Here is an 18,354-nt window from a genome sequence, read left to right as displayed (position 1 = left end):
CATGATGACATTATTATGGATTAGAGCAAGAATATTTGTCAAATGGCAGTCAAGCATCGATCATCATGTCACCAGAATAAGACCCTCGATATTTATTGGAAAGGAGCATCAAGATCGCCGTGCACTTTCACCACCCTGTGAAATGCATAACTTACAGATGGACTTTTATTTTGTGTCTAGCAGTGTGTGGCTTCTTTCAATATACGCGTTACCTGAAAAGCTCAATAGGTGGCGCTATGCTCATTTTGGTCAAAGTATGTGCAGTAGAAGAAGCAGCAGCAGCCAATAGGAGCACACCTTTCATGTAGCGCAAATTTTGTTGTTGACAACAACGCTGCTAATCGTGATTTGGTTTACTATCTAGCTAGCTGGAATATATAAAAGAACATTTATGATGACCAGCAGCAAAACTAATATCGGTTTGATGATCATGTACAAGGATGAGTCTGTGGATGTCCGTTACGTAGATGATTCCCGTTTGCACTTGTCGCCCTGTGGCTCGGAGTTCATGTTGGAGAAAGCCCCTACACGATCTGCACATCCTCTTCAGTCTAATGAGAAGGTTCGACAGAGGACCAGGTTCGCCACCAGCAGCTACAAGGTAGCTAACATCAACAGAACCCAATCTCATAATAAAAACAACCCATATGTTTGCCGATCCTGATTTGTCAATATTCTAGGACCTGATGCTTGGTGCTTTGGAGTTCAGGAACGAGTATGCAACACGACCTTACCTGCCTGAAGAACTCATCTCGGACGACCACAGAAAGGTAGCTAACTAAACACAGTTTTGCTAACTATTCGGTTTTTTTGCAGAAGAAAGAAATGAATTACCACATTATGCCTACACTTAATTTTTGTGTAATTGGGATATTTTTAATACACATGACAATTTCCCCTGTCTAACAGGACATTATTTTGCCCACAGTTGTCCACTTACCACAGGAAACTACCTAGTTAACAGTCACCATTGAGACTGTGCTTTTCACCTCGTCTACAGCAGGTCTTCAGCATTGACCCTGAGGTGGAGTGGCCTGCATGTTATTCCTGTACTGCCGAGGTGGGATTGAACCGAGAGACCGTCGTCAGTTCAGTGGAGCGGAGTGCCAGTCTGCTGCTTTCTTCCTCTGGAGAGGAGTTCTTTGTTAACTTCACCTGCAGACTTAGTCACAACCAACTCCACAGGCCTCGGAGCCGAGACCCAAATAGGTCTGTCACTGAACACATACAGCAAGACAACCAAACCTGTAGGCCAAAGACTCCATCTCAACAGAGTGGTGCCTGTGCTGAGCAACAGGTAAGGCTTGCAATGCTCAAAGTGCTCCGGATTCTTGAATGTTGTTTATTTTTAATTACAATGTCAATGTGGTTGTGTGAAGCCAATGGTACGTTTCTTTATTATTCTGACAAACTTGTATATTCAAAGCAAGGAGAGGTATACCTGTCCACCAGAGTGGTACAGCACCACTCTGTCTCCTGTGTTCCTCTGGTGTGGCGTTACCCTCTGTCTCTGGCCCTTCACCTCTGGCGCGCCCAGTCCCAGCCCTCTGGAGAAAGGAACAGGGGGGAGACAGAAGAAGAGACAGCCAGGGGGAGAGACCAGACTGAGAGAGCAGTGACAATGACAAGCACATCTAGAGGAGAGAGGAGGTCTCACCTGCCCCAAGCCCTGCCTCTCAGATGCCCTTCCCCTCATCAGCACAGGTTGATTGATTGATTGATTCATTTTATGATATGAAAATAGACAAAGATATTACTGCCAAAACTGGTAGTGTATAATTATCTGCATGTAAACATCTAGCAGTAAACTGTAGAGATGCATGTATTTTTACTGTAGGTGGAAGTCCATGTACTCTCTGGTCCAAGATGAACAGGAGGCAGACCAAGACCTCCCTACAGAGTTGGTTAAAGTGGTGTGGTGCCAAGGGGTGCTGTACAGGTACCTTTCTGCAGGATGATACGTATTCACATGACTTTATTTGAACAGGCTACTGTTTCTTGTTATATAGATGATTAGTAAATGAGATACTATATTCATAAATCATAGAAAGCATGTGACATCTCACTGTTTAAAAAAGGGTGGTTGACCAACCTTGTGTCCAGTTATTTTCTTCTGTCTAACCATTACATCCTGTCTGTCTGTGTTTCTCCTGTCCAGGATAGTGGATGGAGCCATCCCAGTTGTGGAGGTTTCACCAGGGGATGGTTCAGTCATCAGGTCTAATGGAGTGCTGGCCAGCTACTTCACCCACCACAGAGCTGGCCCTGGCCCTGGGGAGGTACAATACGTCACCTAATCCAGGGTTTCTGTTAGCCAGTAATAGCCGGCTTTTGGCCAATAAAAACCCCCAATTATAACAGAAAAGACGATTTAATAAAATTGGCACCGGCCAATTGTCCGGGAGAAGAAAAAATCGCATTGTGAAAAATGCTTTTTAGCCTATTAATTGATGGAAATACATTTGAAGTCGGAAGTTTGCATACATAGCCAAATACATTTAAACCATTTTTTTCACAATTCCTGACATTTAATTCTAGTAAAAATTCCCTGTCTTAGGTCAGTTAGGATCACACATTTATTTTAAGAATATGAAATGTCAGAATAATACTAGAGTTATTTATTTCAGCTTTTATTTATTTCATCACATTTCCAGTGGGTCAGAAGTTTACATACACTCAATTAGTATTTGGTAGCATTGCCTTTAAAATAGTTTAACTTGGGTCAAACGTTTTGGGTAGCCTTCCACAAGCTTCCCATAGTAAGTTGGGTGAATTTTGGTACATTCCCCCAGACAGAGCGGGTGTAACTGAGTCAGGTTTGTAGGCCTCCTTGCTCGCACACACTTTCAGTTCTGCCCACAAACTTTCTACAGGATTGAGGTCAAGGTCAAGGCTTTTTTATGGCCACTCCAATACCTTGACTTTGTTGTCTTTAAGCCATTTTGCCACAACTTTGGAAGTTTGCTTGGGATCATTGTCCATTTGGAAGACCCATTTGCGACCAAGCTTTAACTTCCTGACTGATGTCTTGAGATGTTGCTTCAATATATCCACATCATTTCCCTTCGTCATTATGCCATCTATTTTGTGAAGTGAACCAGTCCCTCCTGCAGCAGAGCACCCCCACAACATGATGCTGCCACCCCCGTGTTTCACGGTTGGGATGATGGTCTTCGGCTTGCAAGCCTCACCCTTTTTCCTCCAAACAGAACAATGGTCATTATAGCCAAACAGTCCTATTTTTGTTTCATCAGACCAGTGGACATTTCTCCAAAAAGTACCATCTTTGTCCCCATGTCCAGTTGCAAACCGTAGTCTGGCTTTTTTATGATGGCTTTGGAGCAGTGGCTTCTTCCTTGCTGAGCGGCCTTTCAGGTTATGTCGATATAGGACTCGTTTTACTATGGATATATAGATACTTTTGTACCTGTTTCCTCCAGCATCTTCACAAGGTCCTTTGCTGTTGTTCTGGGATTGTTTGGCACTTTTCGCACCACAGTACGTTCATCTCTAGGAGACAGAACGCTTCTCTTTCCTAAGCGGTATGACGGCTGCGTGGTCCCATGGTGTTTCCACTTGCATACTATTGTTTGTACAGATGAACGTGGTACCTTCAGGAGTTTGGAAATTGCTCCCAAGGATGAACCAGACTTGTGGAGGTCAACAATTGTTTTTCTGAGGTCTTGGCTGATTTTTCTTTTGATTTTCCCATGATGTCAAGCAACGAGGCACTGGGTTTTAAGGTAGACCTTGAAATACATCCACAGGTACACCTCCAATTGACTCAAATCATGTCATTTAGCCTATCAGAAATTTGTAAAGCCATGATATAATTTTCTGGAATTTTCTAAGCTGTTTAAAGGCACAGTCAACTTAGTGTGTGTAAACTTCTGACCCACTGGAATTGTGATGCAGTGAATTATAAGTGAAATAATCTGTCTGTAAACAATTGTTGGAAAAATACTTGTCAAGCACAAAGTAGATGTCCTAACCGACTTGCCAGTTGTACCAGTTGTAACCGACTTACCAGTTGTACCAGTACCAACTTGTACCAGTTGATGTCAATACATTTCACTTGTCATGCTTATCGGTCTTTAAGTTAATTTGCCTAATTTAGTGGAATATAATTGGCATGTGTTTTCAGCATTTTCATTATGTATGTTATTTATCACACACATACAGATACAGAGCCTTTGAGTGGAAAATCTGTCAGATGCTGCAGCATCTCAAACATAGGCAACGGAAGGCAGGCTTCATCAGTGTGTCACACGTCACTTTGCAATGAGCTGTTTGCATTTTGAAAACATATACTTAATTGTTTGAAACCTGAATGTTTTAATATGTGTAGTATGAGGCATGTCTTACACTGCTTGAAAGTAGCCTCGCCAAAATCAGACCATATCCGTGGAGGCAATTTATATATATAACTTTTGTTTATTGTCCAGTAGCCAAAAGCACAATCCTAGTCATATTAGCAAACCATGTTAGTTGATCCATGTTAGATCTACCCTCTTTCTACATGTTCCAACGGCTATTTTCATCTCTGTCACATATAAGCGCTCCTGTGCGGTGCCCTTTTGACAACAGTGTTTTCCCACCAATTGCATTATGGAACAAACATTTGCACGTAGTCTACTGCCTTGTGCGCATTGCTATCTCTTAAACTATTATTTATATCACAATTTTTAGTTAAATGTTCTAATCTGTTGCATGACTCAATAGTTTAAAAAAAAAATCAATGTAGCCAAGTCCTATTGGTTGTATGAATTTAGGATCTATCGTCCAACAACTGTCCCAGAGTCTGTTTTGAAATAGGCTAATTCTTTCTCGACAAGCTGACCAATAGAACAGGTTCACTTTTCTACTATGGGGATACTAGATTGACAGGCTAGTGATTTTGCGGTTCGGTGCTTGTCTTGTTTCCTGAGGTAAAGTAAATGTGGACAGTTATTCTCACATCTTCAAAGTGCAAATCAGAATTAAATAAAGACCGCACATCGATGCATCCTAGACTTACGTGTTCTGTTAATATGAATGAATAATTATCTAAATGTGATTTCTGTCATTCTGAGCACCGTGAGTGGACATTCTAATCAGGTTATCCATTCAATGCATATGGGGCCGGTAAATGTCCTGTAAATTAAAATCCTTTCGGTCAAATGTCCTGCTCCAGAAACCCTGACCTAATCACGCTTTAAAATTACATATTTCCTCTTGAGTGTGCCCGTACAATAGCTGTTGATATTTCCTTAAGACTTGTGCTACCCAGTGTTCACCCTGTAATTTGAACCTTGCACAGAGTAGCAGTCTGTCATGTCAGTCTGTCATGCTACACATTTATGCTGGCTATATCCTGTCATGTGCTTACATGCAGTAGAAAGCCATATTTTGTTATTACCATATCATACTGATTTTATGGCATTACAGACTTTTACAGATGCTTCCATGATTGATTGTGGAATCTTAAACAGTTTTGGGATGCTGACACACATCTAATAGTATGTGTGTAGTTCTGTTTCAGGACCGACTGATAGCATTGCTTATGTTCTGGTGTTTCCCTCAGGTAAAGGATGTGACGTACCACCTAAGCAACCTCCCCCCTGACACACCTGGGCAGGTCTACTCTGTGTGCTCTATGGTGACTCGAGCCAGCAGGTGAGGTACTGCCGTAGACTACGGCCAATGTGGTGTTGTCTTGCTAAAGACAACGATGTAGATAGTGTTGCACACCTCTAGACTTCAGGCAGTGCTACTACCTAGTTATTAATCATCAGAAACATTTGAACGATTAATTACTGTAAATCAACAAAACTGTTCATGGTTGTGGCCAATTCTATTTTAACTTCAAATTCTATTCATGCGTACCCTCCAATATTATTGCCTTTGAGTTTTTTTGAGTTTGCAAGAAAGGCATTTGACTGTAATTGTGCATGTAACATTAAAAGTTGAAAGTGAAACATTGTTTTGACAGGATCCTGAACTGCTACAACCAAATTAGACACTCTCTAAAGCTCCCTGCTACACAGAGCTGCTACAACCAGGTTAGACCCCTTCTAAAGCTCCCTGCTACACAGAGCTGCTACAACCAGGTTAGACCCCTTCTAAAGCTCCCTGCTACACAGAGCTGCTACAACCAGGTTAGACACTCTCTAAAGCTCCCTGCTACACAGAGCTGCTACAACCAGGTTAGACCCCTTCTAAAGCTCCCTGCTACACAGAGCTGCTACAACCAGGTTAGACACTCTCTAAAGCTCCCTGCTACACAGAGCTGCTACAACCAGGTTAGACCCCTTCTAAAGCTCCCTGCTACACAGAGCTGCTACAACCAGGTTAGACCACTTCAAAATCTCCCTGCTACACAGAGCTGCTACAACCAGGTTAGACACTCTCTAAAGCTCCCTGCTACACAGAGCTGCTACAACCAGGTTAGACACTCTCTAAAGCTCCCTGCTACACAGAGCTGCTACAACCAGGTTAGACACTCTCTAAAGCTCCCTGCTACACAGAGCTGCTACAACCAGGTTAGACACTCTCTAAAGCTCCCTGCTACACAGAGCTGCTACAACCAGGTTAGACCCCTTCTAAAGCTCCCTGCTACACAGAGCTGCTACAACCAGGTTAGACACTCTCTAAAGCTCCCTGCTACACAGAGCTGCTACAACCAGGTTAGATGCTCTCTAAAGCTCCCTGCTACACAGAGCTGCTACAACCAGGTTAGACACTCTCTAAATCTCCCTGCTACACAGAGCTGCTACAACCAGGTTAGACCCCTTCTAAAGCTCCCTGCTACACAGAGCTGCTACAACCAGGTTAGACACTCTCTAAAGCTCCCTGCTACACAGAGCTGCTACAACCTGGTTAGACCCCTTCTAAAGCTCCCTGCTACACAGAGCTGCTACAACCAGGTTAGACCCCTTCTAAAGCTCCCTGCTACACAGAGCTGCTACAACCAGGTTAGACACTCTCTAAAGCTCCCTGCTACACAGAGCTGCTACAACCAGGTTAGACACTCTCTAAAGCTCCCTGCTACACAGAGCTGCTACAACCAGGTTAGACCCCTTCTAAAGCTCCCTGCTACACAGAGCTGCTACAACCTGGTTAGACCATGCACATGTTTCATCCATCCATACAGTTGTGTGTGTTAGTCATTTGTGTATTTTTTCATTGAGATGCATTGTATCTCTCTCTCTGTGCAGGAGACCAGTTCAGAGTCCTTTATACAGGAAGTACACATTTCTCAGTCTGGTTACATTAATACCACAGAAACAAGACAAAGCAGGTAAGATAAAGCAGGTCTATGTACCAAAATCATCGAAGTTTAGACATTAATGCTCAGCTATGTTGTATTGAGTGAAATGTCTTTTAAAATGGTGGAACTGTAAGTGTTGCGCTTACTAGCATAGCAATTGTTTGCTTAGTAAAATGTTATTTGTTTTCTGTTTCAGGCCTAACTGTGTTGCTGAAGAGCTGGAGAAGATCAAACGCTTCAACTGTATCCTTAGTGTCACTATTCTGGGTGGCTTTTATGGGTAATAAGCCAGGGTAGGGTACATAACTGTTTCTTAATTCTACAACACTATCTACATCGTTGTCTTTAGCAAGACAAGACCACATTGGCTTAGGAAGAAACAGACCAGGCTAATGCATCCAGGCTAACAGCTACAGTGCCTTCAGAAAGTATTCAGACCCCACACTTTGTGTTACAGCCTGAATTTAAATGTATTACATTTAGATGTTTTTGTCACTGGCCTACACACAATGCCCCATAATCTCAGTGGAATCAGGTTTTTCTAAACAAGTATTCAACCCCTTTGTTATCACTAGCCTAAATAAGTTCAGGAGTAAAATTGTGCTTAACAAGTTACATAATAAGTTGCATGGACCCACTCTGTGCAATAACAGTGTTTAACATGATTTTTGAATGACTACCTCATCTCTGTATCCCACACATACAATTATGTGTGGGATACGGGATACAGAGATAGATTCCTCGGTGCGCACTGTCACTATGTCTGTTTCCACTGTCGCTGTGTCTGTTTCCGCTGTGTCTGTTTCCACTGTCGCTGTGTCTGTTTCCACTGTGTCTGTTTCCACTGTCGCTGTGTCTGTTTCCACTGTCGCTGTGTCTGTTTCCACTGTCGCTGTGTCTGTTTCCGCTGTGTCTGTTTCCACTGTCGCTGTGTCTGTTTCCGCTGTGTCTGTTTCCACTGTCGCTGTGTCTGTTTCCGCTGTGTCTGTTTCCACCGCTGTGTCTGTTTCCACTGTCGCTGTGTCTGTTTCCGCTGTGTCTGTTTCCACTGTCGCTGTGTCTGTTTCCACTGTCGCTGTGTCTGTTTCCGCTGTGTCTGTTTCCACTGTCGCTGTGTCTGTTTCCGCTGTGTCTGTTTCCACTGTCGCTGTGTCTGTTTCCGCTGTGTCTGTTTCCACTGTCGCTGTGTCTGTTTCCGCTGTGTCTGTTTCCACTGTCGCTGTGTCTGTTTCCACTGTGTCTGTTTCCACTGTCGCTGTGTCTGTTTCCACTGTGTCTGTTTCCACTGTCGCTGTGTCTGCTGTGTCTGTTTCCGCTGTGTCTGTTTCCGCTGTCGCTGTGTCTGTTTCCACTGTGTCTGTTTCCACTGTCGCTGTGTCTGTTTCCACTGTCGCTGTGTCTGTTTCCGCTGTGTCTGTTTCCACTGTCGCTGTGTCTGTTTCCGCTGTGTCTGTTTCCACTGTCGCTGTGTCTGTTTCCGCTGTGTCTGTTTCCGCTGTGTCTGTTTCCGCTGTGTCTGTTTCCACTGTCGCTGTGTCTGTTTCCACTGTGTCTGTTTCCACTGTGTCTGTTTCCACTGTCGCTGTATCTGTTTCCACTGTCGCTGTGTCTGTTTCCACTGTTGCTGTGTCTGTTTCCACTGTGTCTGTTTCCACTGTGTCTGTGTCCACTGTCGCTGTGTCTGTTTCCACTGTGTCTGTTTCCACTGTCGCTGTGTCTGTGTCCACTGTCGCAGTCTGTTTCCACTGTGTCTGTTTCCACTGTGTCTGTGTCCACTGTCGCAGTGTCTGTTTCCACTGTGTCTGTGTCCACTGTCGCTGTGTCTGTTTCCACTGTGTCTGTTTCCACTGTGTCTGTTTCCACTGTGTCTGTTTCCACTGTCGCTGTGTCTGTTTCCACTGTCGCTGTGTCTGTTTCCACTGTGTCTGTTTCCACTGTGTCTGTTTCCACTGTGTCTGTTTCCACTGTGTCTGTGTCCACTGTCGCAGTGTCTGTTTCCGCTGTGTCTGTTTCCACTGTCGCTGTGTCTGTTTCCACTGTCGCTGTGTCTGTTTCCACTGTCGCTGTGTCTGTTTCCACTGTGTCTGTTTCCGCTGTCTGTTTCCACTGTGTCTGTTTCCACTGTGTCTGTTTCCACTGTGTCTGTTTCCACTGTCGCTGTATCTGTTTCCACTGTCGCTGTATCTGTTTCCACTGTTGCTGTATCTGTTTCCACTGTGTCTGTTTCCACTGTGTCTGTGTCCACTGTCGCTGTGTCTGTTTCCACTGTCGCTGTGTCTGTTTCCACTGTGTCTGTTTCCACTGTCGCAGTCTGTTTCCACTGTCGCTGTGTCTGTTTCCACTGTGTCTGTTTCCACTGTCGCTGTTTCCACTGTCGCTGTGTCTGTTTCCACTGTCGCTGTGTCTGTTTCCACTGTCGCTGTGTCTGTTTCCACTGTCACTGTGTCTGTTTCCACTGTCGCTGTGTCTGTTTCCGCTGTGTCTGTTTCCACTGTGTCTGTTTCCACTGGCGCTGTGTCTGTTTCCACTGGCGCTGTGTCTGTTTCCACTGTGTCTGTTTCCACTGTGTCTGTTTCCACTGTGTCTGTTTCCACTGTCGCTGTGTCTGTTTCCACTGTCGCTGTGTCTGTTTCCACTGTCGCTGTGTCTGTTTCCACTGTCGCTGTATCTGTTTCCACTGTCGCTGTATCTGTTTCCACTGTGTCTGTTTCCACTGTCGCTGTGTCTGTTTCCACTGTCGCTGTGTCTGTTTCCACTGTCGCTGTGTCTGTTTCCACTGTCGCTGTATCTGTTTCCACTGTCGCTGTGTCTGTTTCCACTGTGTCTGTGTCCACTGTCGCTGTGTCTGTTTCCACTGTCGCTGTGTCTGTTTCCACTGTCGCAGTCTGTTTCCACTGTCGCTGTGTCTGTTTCCACTGTCGCTGTGTCTGTTTCCACTGTCGCTGTTTCCACTGTCGCTGTTTCCACTGTGTCTGTTTCCACTGTGTCTGTTTCCACCCGTCACTGTGTCTATTTCCACTGTGTCTGTTTCCACTGTGTCTGTTTCCACTGTGTCTGTTTCCACTGTCGCTGTGTCTGTTTCCACTGTCGCTGTGTCTGTTTCCACTGTCGCTGTGTCTGTTTCCACTGTCGCTGTGTCTGTTTCCACTGTGTCTGTTTCCACTGTGTCTGTTTCCACTGTGTCTGTTTCCACCCGTCACTGTGTCTATTTCCACTGTGTCTGTTTCCACTGTTTCTGTTTCCACTGTGTCTGTTTCCACTGTGTCTGTTTCCACTGTGTCTGTGTCCACTGTCGCTGTGTCTGGTTCCACTGTGTCTGTTTCCACTGTCGCTGTGTCTGTTTCCACTGTCGCAGTCTGTTTCCACTGTCGCAGTGTCTGTTTCCACTGTCGCTGTTTCCACTGTCGCTGTTTCCACTGTCGCTGTTTCCACTGTTGCTGTTTCCACTGTCGCTGTGTCTGTTTCCACTGTCGCTGTGTCTGTTTCCACTGTGTCTGTTTCCACTGTCTGTTTCCACTGTCACAGTGTATTTCCACTGTCGCTGTGTCTGTTTCCACTGTCGCCGGGTCTGTTTCCACTGTCGCAGTGTCTGTTTCCATCCAGCTGTGTATGTAACATTTCGCCACCATGTCTGCATCAAGCATGGTGGCAACACAGTAAAGAGGCTCAGAGAGAATGCCACCGAATCGCTTGTTCACAGCCTGGAGTACTTTTTTATGTTTTAACCCCACGGTTACTTGATAGTGTGTACCGTTGTTCGACTGGTCGGCGAAAGCCAACATCATCCACGACAGAGAACAGTTGATTATCAAGGGCAATGAATTCCATTATCTTGGAGTTAATGGATTTCGCCTTTGAGTTGTCTCGCTGAAATGTTCTTACTCTTTCAGATGACTGCTCGACTTGAACTTGTTTAGTTGTTGGAAGTGTGTTCTTACTGTGTAGCACTATGTTTTTTTTTGTGGCGTCATTACGTCATCTACTTCGTCATATACGTATCCACGTCAGCTTTGACACCGGTTTTGCACATCGGCCTTAAACTAGACATCGGGCCGATGTTGGTATTTTTTTAGCTAATATCGGCAGATTTCCGATATTCTCACTGATATATCGTGCATCCCTCATCGCAGCCTTATTCTAAAATGTATTAAATTGTTTTTTTCTACAATTGTTTTTAATCTACACACAATACCCCATAATGACAAAGCAACAACAGGTTATTAGAATTTTTTGCAAATGTATTAAAAATATAAAACGGAAATATTACATTTGCATAAGTATTCAGACCCTTTACTCAGTACTTTGTATGAGTATGATGCTACAAGCTTGACACACCTGGTAATTTGGGGAGTTTCTCCCTCTCTGCAGATCCTCCCAAGCTCTATCAGGTTGGATGGGGAGCATCGCTGAACAGTTATTTTCAGGTCACTCCAGAGATGTTCAATCAGGTTCAAGTCCGGGCTCTGACGTGTCCCGAAGCCATTCCTGCGTTGTCTTGGCTGTGTGGTTAGGGTTGTTGTCCTGTTGGAAGGTGAACCTTTGCCCCAGTCTGAGGTCCTGAGCGCTCTGGAGCAGGTTTTCATCAAGGATCTCTCTGTACTTTTCTCCGTTCATATTTCCTTCGATCCTGACTAGTCTCCCAGTCACTGCCACTGAAAAACATGCCCAAGGCATGATGCTGCCACCTCCATGCTTCACCTTAGGGATGGTGCCAGGTTTCTTCCAGATGTGATGCTTGGCATTCAGGCCAAAGAGTTCAATCTTGGTTTCATCAGACCAGAGAATCTTGTTTCTCATAGGTGCCTTTTGGCAAACTCCAAGTGGGCTGTCGTGTCTTTTACTGAGGAGTGACTTCCGACTGGCCACTCTCCCATACAGGCCTGATTGGTGAAGTGCTGCAGAGATGGTTGTCCTTCTGGAAGGTTCTCCCATCACCACAGAGGAACTCTGGAGCTCTGTCAGAGTGACCATCGGTTTCTTGCTCACCTCCCTGACCAAGGCCCTTCTCCCCTGATTTCTGAGTTTGGCCGGGCGGCCAGCTCTAGAAGAGTCTTGGTGGTTCCAAACTTCTTCCATTTTAAGAATGATGGAGGCCACTGTGTTCTTGGGGACCTTCAATGCTGCAGACATTTTTCTGTGCCTTGACACAATTCTGTCTTGGAAAACTACGGACAATTCCTTTGACCTCATGGCTTGGTTTTTGCACTGACATGCACTGTCAACTGTGGGACCTCACATAAACAGGTGTGTGCCTTTTTTCAAATCAATTGAATTTACTACAGGTGGACTCCAATCAAGTTGTAGAAACATCTCAAGGATGATCAATGGAAACAGGATTGTCCTGAGCTCAATTTCTTGTCTCAAAGCAAAGGGTCTGAATACTTATGTAAATAAGGTGTATTTAATACATTTTAGAATAAGGCTGTAATGTAACAAAATGTGGAAAAATGGAAGGGGTTTGAATACTTTCCAAATGCACTGTACATCCTGTTTGCAACATGGCACTAAAGTAATACTGCAGAAAATGTGGTAAAGCAATTAACTATTTTTCCTGAATACAACGTGTTGTGTTTAGGGCAAATTCAATACAACGCATTAATATAATAATAATATATGCCATTTAGCAGACGCTTTTATCCAAAGCGACTTACAGTCATGTGTGCATACATTCTACGTATGGGTGGTCCTGGGAATCGAACCCACTACCCTGGCGTTATAAGCGCCATGCTCTACCAACTGAGCTACAGAAGGACCACTCTCCATATTTTCAAGCATAGTGGTGGCTGCATTATGTTATGGGTATGCTTGTAATAGTTAAGCACTGGGGAGATTTTCAGGATAAAATAATAAACAGAATGGAGCTAAATCCAGAGGAAAATCTGGTTGTCTGCTTTCCAATAGACACTGGGAGATGAATTCACTTTTCACCAGGAGAATAACCTAAATCACAAGGCCAAATATACACTAGAGTTGCTTATCAAGAAGACAGTGAATGTTCCTGAGTGGCTGAGCTAGTTTTTACTTATATCTACAAATCTAGGGCAAGACCTGAAATGGTTGCCTAGCAATGGTCAACAACCAATATGACAGAGCTTGAATCATTTATAAAAGAACAATGGGCAAATGTTGCACAATCCACAAAGTATTGACTTCGGGGTTTGAATACTTATGTAAATTAGATATTTATGTTTTTAATTTTCAATACATTGGTGAAGATTTCTATGAGAATGTTTTCACTTTGTCGTTGAGAGGGTGTGTGTGTGTGTGTGTTTGGTGAGGGGGGAAAATAAAAATGTTAATCCATTTTAAATACAGGTTGTTACACAATGTAAAATAAGTCAAGGGGTATGAATATTTTAAGGCACTGCACCTGTCCTTGATTAACAATAGGCTAATCAGTGGATGATGTGTGTTCTTTAACCAGCTCTACTCAGTTCTGTTGGATAACAGTCATCTTCCTAAAGCCCAGAGGGGTTCTACAGTGGTGGGCTGTGGTTCTAAAGAGCACGTGGCCCACTGTGAGCCGGTCAATGAGAGCATTGCGGAGGCCCTCCAGAGAACCTCCAAAACCATCCAGGATATCGACAACCTCCTACTTTCTAGAGACGCCATCATGCAGGGCAGCGGATCATACAGTCCTGTGTGATGTCGGGTTTGCTGTCAGAAAATACTTATTGCAAATGAGGAACATGTGAAGCAGAATTATTCATTGGTTTCAGTATCACTAAGTAAGCATTGTCTAGTGGCAGTTTCATTGCTTTTACTTACAGTTGAAGTACAGACTGCAGGAAAAAGAAAAATAGTTTTCCATGATTGTGAGGCTCAGATATAGGTAATGGTGTCTAACACTGTCCTCCAGCTCAGCAACAGCCTCAACCCATGTGTGGTTAGACATATTGGTTAGACCAGACTGAAAGATGATGGTTGTGGTGTGTTGAAGCCAGGCAACAGTTTGTTGAAAATACTTATTGTCCATCTTATTGCAATTCCTGTACTGTCTTCATCTGATATCATGAGGCGTATTGTACAATGACAATCACAAGTAATAATGATAAGTCATCTGTCGTGTCCATTTCACCTTGTCAGTGCTTTTCGAAGTGCACAGTTTAATAAGTGCCATGATTCCCCATTTTGAATCACTCATCAGTTCATGGTGGTCTCACTTCAGTAGGACTGGAAAGAATAACTCTGAAGGAAGTGGCTGGAAATGACTAATGTTTTGTGTTGTGCTATACAGGATGTGTGTCATTTATACTCTACAAGGTGTTGAAAGTGTTCCACAGGGATTCTGGTACATGTTGACTCCAATCCACAGTTAAGTTGGCTGGATGTCTTTTGGGTGGTGGACATTCTTGAAAACCCCAGCAGCGTTGCAGTTCTTGACACAAACGGTGCACCTACTACCATACCCTATTTAAAGGGACTTAAATATTTTGTCTTGTCCATTCACCCTCTGAATGGCACACACACACAGTCCATGTCTCAATTGTCTCAAGGAATAAAAATCCTTCTTTAACCCTCCCCTTCATCTACACTGATTGAAGTGGGTTTAACAAGTGTCATCAATAAGGGATCATAGCTTTCATCTGGTTCACCTGGCCAGTCTATGTCATGGAAGGATGTTTTGTATTCTTAGTGTATGTTCATGAATAAAGCCAAACTGTTCAGAATGTCTTACAGTAGAATAGGCTAGTTGTGTTTTTGTACTGCTGATGATGTGAGTGTTTAGCGCTGAGGAAAATGCTATTGAATGTATACCACCAGCAATGGTAGGGACTGTAGAAACTAGAGAGCTGTGATGAAAAACTTGTATTACTGCTTTCTCCTCAGAGAATCATGGTGGTCACACTTTCTCATGTCACTTAAATTATTAAGTGACAAAAATGATGACCAGACCACATCAACACAATTATTTTCCTACAAGCTTATGGATTGCTTATACATAGAAAGGGAAAAAGTATTCATCACCCCTTGGTGTTTTTCCTATTTGTTGCATTTACAACCTGTAATTTAAATAGATTTTTACTTGGACTTTATGTAAAGGACACAAAATAGTCCAAATTGGTGAAGTGAAATGGAAAAAATTCAAAATGGAAAAGTGGTGCATGCGTATATATTCAATCCCTTTGCTATGAAGCCCCTAAATAAGATCTGGTGCAACCAATTACCTTCAGAAGTCACATAATTAGTTAAATAAAGTCCACCTGTGTGTAATCTAAGTGTTACATGATCTCAGTATATTTATGCCTGTTCTGATCTGTCACATAAAGACCAAGGAGCTTGCCAAACAGATCAGGGACCAAGGTGTGGAGAAGTACAGATCAGGGTTGCATTATAAAAAATTATCCGAAACGTTGAACATTCCACGGAGCACCATTTAAATCCATTATTAAAAAATGGAAAGAATATGGCACCACAACAAACCTGCCAATAGAGGGCCGTCCACCAAAACTCACGGACCAGGCAAGGAGGGCATTAGTCAGAGAAGCAATAAAGAGACCAAAGATAACCCTGAAGGAGCTGCAAAGCTCAGCGGAGATTGGAGTCTGTCCATAGGACCACTTTAAGCCATACACTCCACAGAGCTGGGCTTTACGGAAGAGTGGCCAGAAAATAGCCAAGCAAAGTAAACACGTTTGGTATTCGCCAAAAAGCATGTGGGAGACTCCCCAAACATGGAAGAAGGTACTCTGGTCAGATGAGACTAAAATTGAGCTTTTTGGCCATCAATGAAAACGCTATGTCTGGCGCAAACCCAACACCTCTTTCACCCCGAGAATACCATCCCCACAGTAAAGCATGTTGGTGGCAGCATTGTGCTGTGGGGATGTTTTCATCGGCAGAGACTGGGAAACTGGTCAGAATTTAAGGAATGGTGCTAAATACGGGGAAATTCTTGAGGGAAACCTGTTTGTCTTCCAGAGATTTGAGACTGGGACGGAGGTTCACCTTCCAGCAGGACAATGACTCTAAGCATACTGCTAAAGCAACACTCGAGTGGTTTAAGGGGAAACATTTACATTTCTTGGAATGGCCTAGTCAAAGCACAGACCTCAATCCAATTGAGAATCTGCTGTAAACCAGCAGAACCCATTCATCTTGAAGGAGCTGGAGACGTTTTTCCTTGAAGAATGGGTAAAAATCCCAGTGGCTATATATGCCAAGCTTATAGAGACATACTGTACCCCAAGAGACTTGTAGCTGTAATTGCTGCAAAGGGTGGCTCTACAAAGTATTGACTTTGGGGGGTTGAATAGGTACAGTGCCTTGCGAAAGTATTCGGCCCCCTTGAACTTTGCGACCTTTTGCCACATTTCAGGCTTCAAACATAAAGATATAAAACTGTATTTTTTTGTGGGACACAATCATGAAGTGGAACGACATTTATTGGATATTTCAAACTTTTTTAACAAATCAAAAACTGAAAAATGTGGGAGGTGGTGGGAACCACATATGCGGAGATCATTCACCTACATGGCGGTTGGAACCAAAAATCTCAAATTTGAACTTGTCCGACCAAAGGACAGATTTCCACTGGTCTAATGTCCATTGCTCGTGTTTCTTGGCCCAAGTAAGTCTCTTCTTCTTCTTATTGGTGTCCATAAGTAGTGGTTTCTTTGCAGCAATTTGACCACGAAGGCCTGATTCACACAGTCTCCTGAACAGTTGATGTTGTGTGTGTTACTTGAATTCTGTGAAGCATTTATTTGGGCTGCAAACTGAGGTGCAGTTAACGCTAATTAACTTATCCTCTGCAACAGAGGTAACGCTGAGTCTTCCGTTCCTGTGGTGTTCTTCATGATAGAGAGTTTCAAAGTTAATTTCAAAGTTCTTAAAAATTTCCGAATTGACTGACCTTCATGTCGTAAAGTAATGATGGACTGTCGTTTTCTCTTTGCTTATTTGAGCTGTTCTTGCAATTGTATGGACTTAGTCCTATTTGGTAAAATACCATCTTCTGTATACCACCCCAACCTTGTCAAAACATAACTGATTGGCTCAAATGCATTAAGAAGGGGAAAAAAACACAAATGAACTTTTAACAAGGCACACCTGTTAATTTAAATGCATTCCAGGTGACTACCTCATGAAGCTGTTTGAGAGAATACCAAGATTATGCAAAGCTGTCATCAAGGCAAAGAGTGGCTACTTTGAAGAATCTCAAATTTAAAATACATTTAGATTTATTTAACACTTTTTTGCTTACAACAGTGTTGATGTCTTCACCATTATTCTACAATGTAGAACATAGTACAAATAAAGAAAAACCCTGGTATGAGTAATTGTGTCCAAACTTTTGACTGTATGTACAGTGGGGAGAACAAGTATTTGATACACTGCTGATTTTGCAGGTTTTCCTACTTACAAAGCATATAGAGGTCTGTAATTTTTATCATAGGTACACTTCAACTGTGAGAGACGGAGTCTAAAACAAAAATCCAGAAAATCACATATGATTTTTCAGTAATTAATTAGCATTTTATTGCATGACACCAGTCCCTCCTGCAGCAAATCACCCCCACAACATGATGCTGCCACCCCGTGCTTCACGGTTGGGATGGTGTTTTCCAGCTTGCAAGCCTCCCCCTGTTTCCCCAAACACAACGCTGGTCATTATGGCCAAACAGTTCTATTTTTGTTTCATCAGACCAGAGGACATTTCTCCAAAAAGTACGATCTTTGTCCCCATATGCAGTTGCAAACCGTAGTCTGGCTTCTTTATGGCGGATTTGGAACAGTGGCTTCTTCCTTGCTGAGCGGCTTTTCAAGTTATATTGATATACAGTGCCTTGCGAAAGTATTCGGCCCCCTTGAACTTTGCGACCTTTTGTCACATTTCAGGCTTCAAACATAAAGATATAAAACTGTATTTTTTTTGTGAAGAATCAACAACAAGTGGGACACAATCATGAAGTGGAATGACATTTATTGGATATTTCAAACTTTTTTAACAAATCAAAAACTGAAAAATTGGGTGTGCAAAATTATTCAGCCCCTTCACTTTCAGTGCAGCAAACTCTCTCCAGAAGTTCAGTGAGGATCTCTGAATGATCCAATGTTGACCTAAATGACTAATGATGATAAATACAATCCACCTGTGTGTA

General features: G+C 43.2%; 1 protein-coding gene across 5 annotated transcripts; it reads left to right on the top strand.

The window, feature by feature from the left end:
• Window positions 1-246: 246 nt before the first annotated feature.
• Window positions 247-14,934, top strand: c25h5orf34 (chromosome 25 C5orf34 homolog). 5 transcript variants are annotated; one of them, XM_052479101.1, is made up of 11 exons: window positions 247-601; window positions 681-770; window positions 1,004-1,297; window positions 1,427-1,704; window positions 1,838-1,939; window positions 2,159-2,279; window positions 5,564-5,655; window positions 5,972-6,137; window positions 7,197-7,279; window positions 7,446-7,492; window positions 13,684-14,934. In XM_052479101.1, exons 1-11 carry the CDS (start codon window positions 392-394, stop codon window positions 13,893-13,895), a joined length of 1,695 nt encoding a protein of 564 aa, XP_052335061.1. In that variant the 5' UTR covers window positions 247-391; the 3' UTR covers window positions 13,896-14,934. The 5 variants fall into 5 exon arrangements, with proteins under 5 accessions (XP_052335061.1, XP_052335063.1, XP_052335060.1 ...); XM_052479103.1 differs by having other exon boundaries at window positions 248-601; window positions 1,001-1,297; window positions 1,538-1,704; XM_052479100.1 differs by having other exon boundaries at window positions 249-601; window positions 1,001-1,297.
• The last annotated feature ends 3,420 nt before the right edge of the window (window positions 14,935-18,354 follow it).

This window comes from Oncorhynchus keta, chromosome 25 (genome assembly GCF_023373465.1).
Source record: "Oncorhynchus keta strain PuntledgeMale-10-30-2019 chromosome 25, Oket_V2, whole genome shotgun sequence".
NCBI classification, from domain to species: Eukaryota; Metazoa; Chordata; class Actinopteri; order Salmoniformes; family Salmonidae; genus Oncorhynchus; species Oncorhynchus keta.
This window is presented reverse-complemented; position numbering and strand designations above follow the sequence as displayed.

Excerpts from the sequence above, each read along its gene's own strand:
- c25h5orf34 (XM_052479100.1), top strand. The coding sequence starts at position 392 with ATGATGACCAGCAGCAAAACTAATATCGGTTTGATGATCATGTACAAG. Across the intron at positions 771-1,000 it reads TCTCGGACGACCACAGAAAG|CAGGTCTTCAGCATTGACCC; the intron begins GTAGCTAACTAA and ends CCTCGTCTACAG. Across the intron at positions 7,493-13,683 it reads GAAGATCAAACGCTTCAACT|TTCTGTTGGATAACAGTCAT; the intron begins GTATCCTTAGTG and ends AGCTCTACTCAG.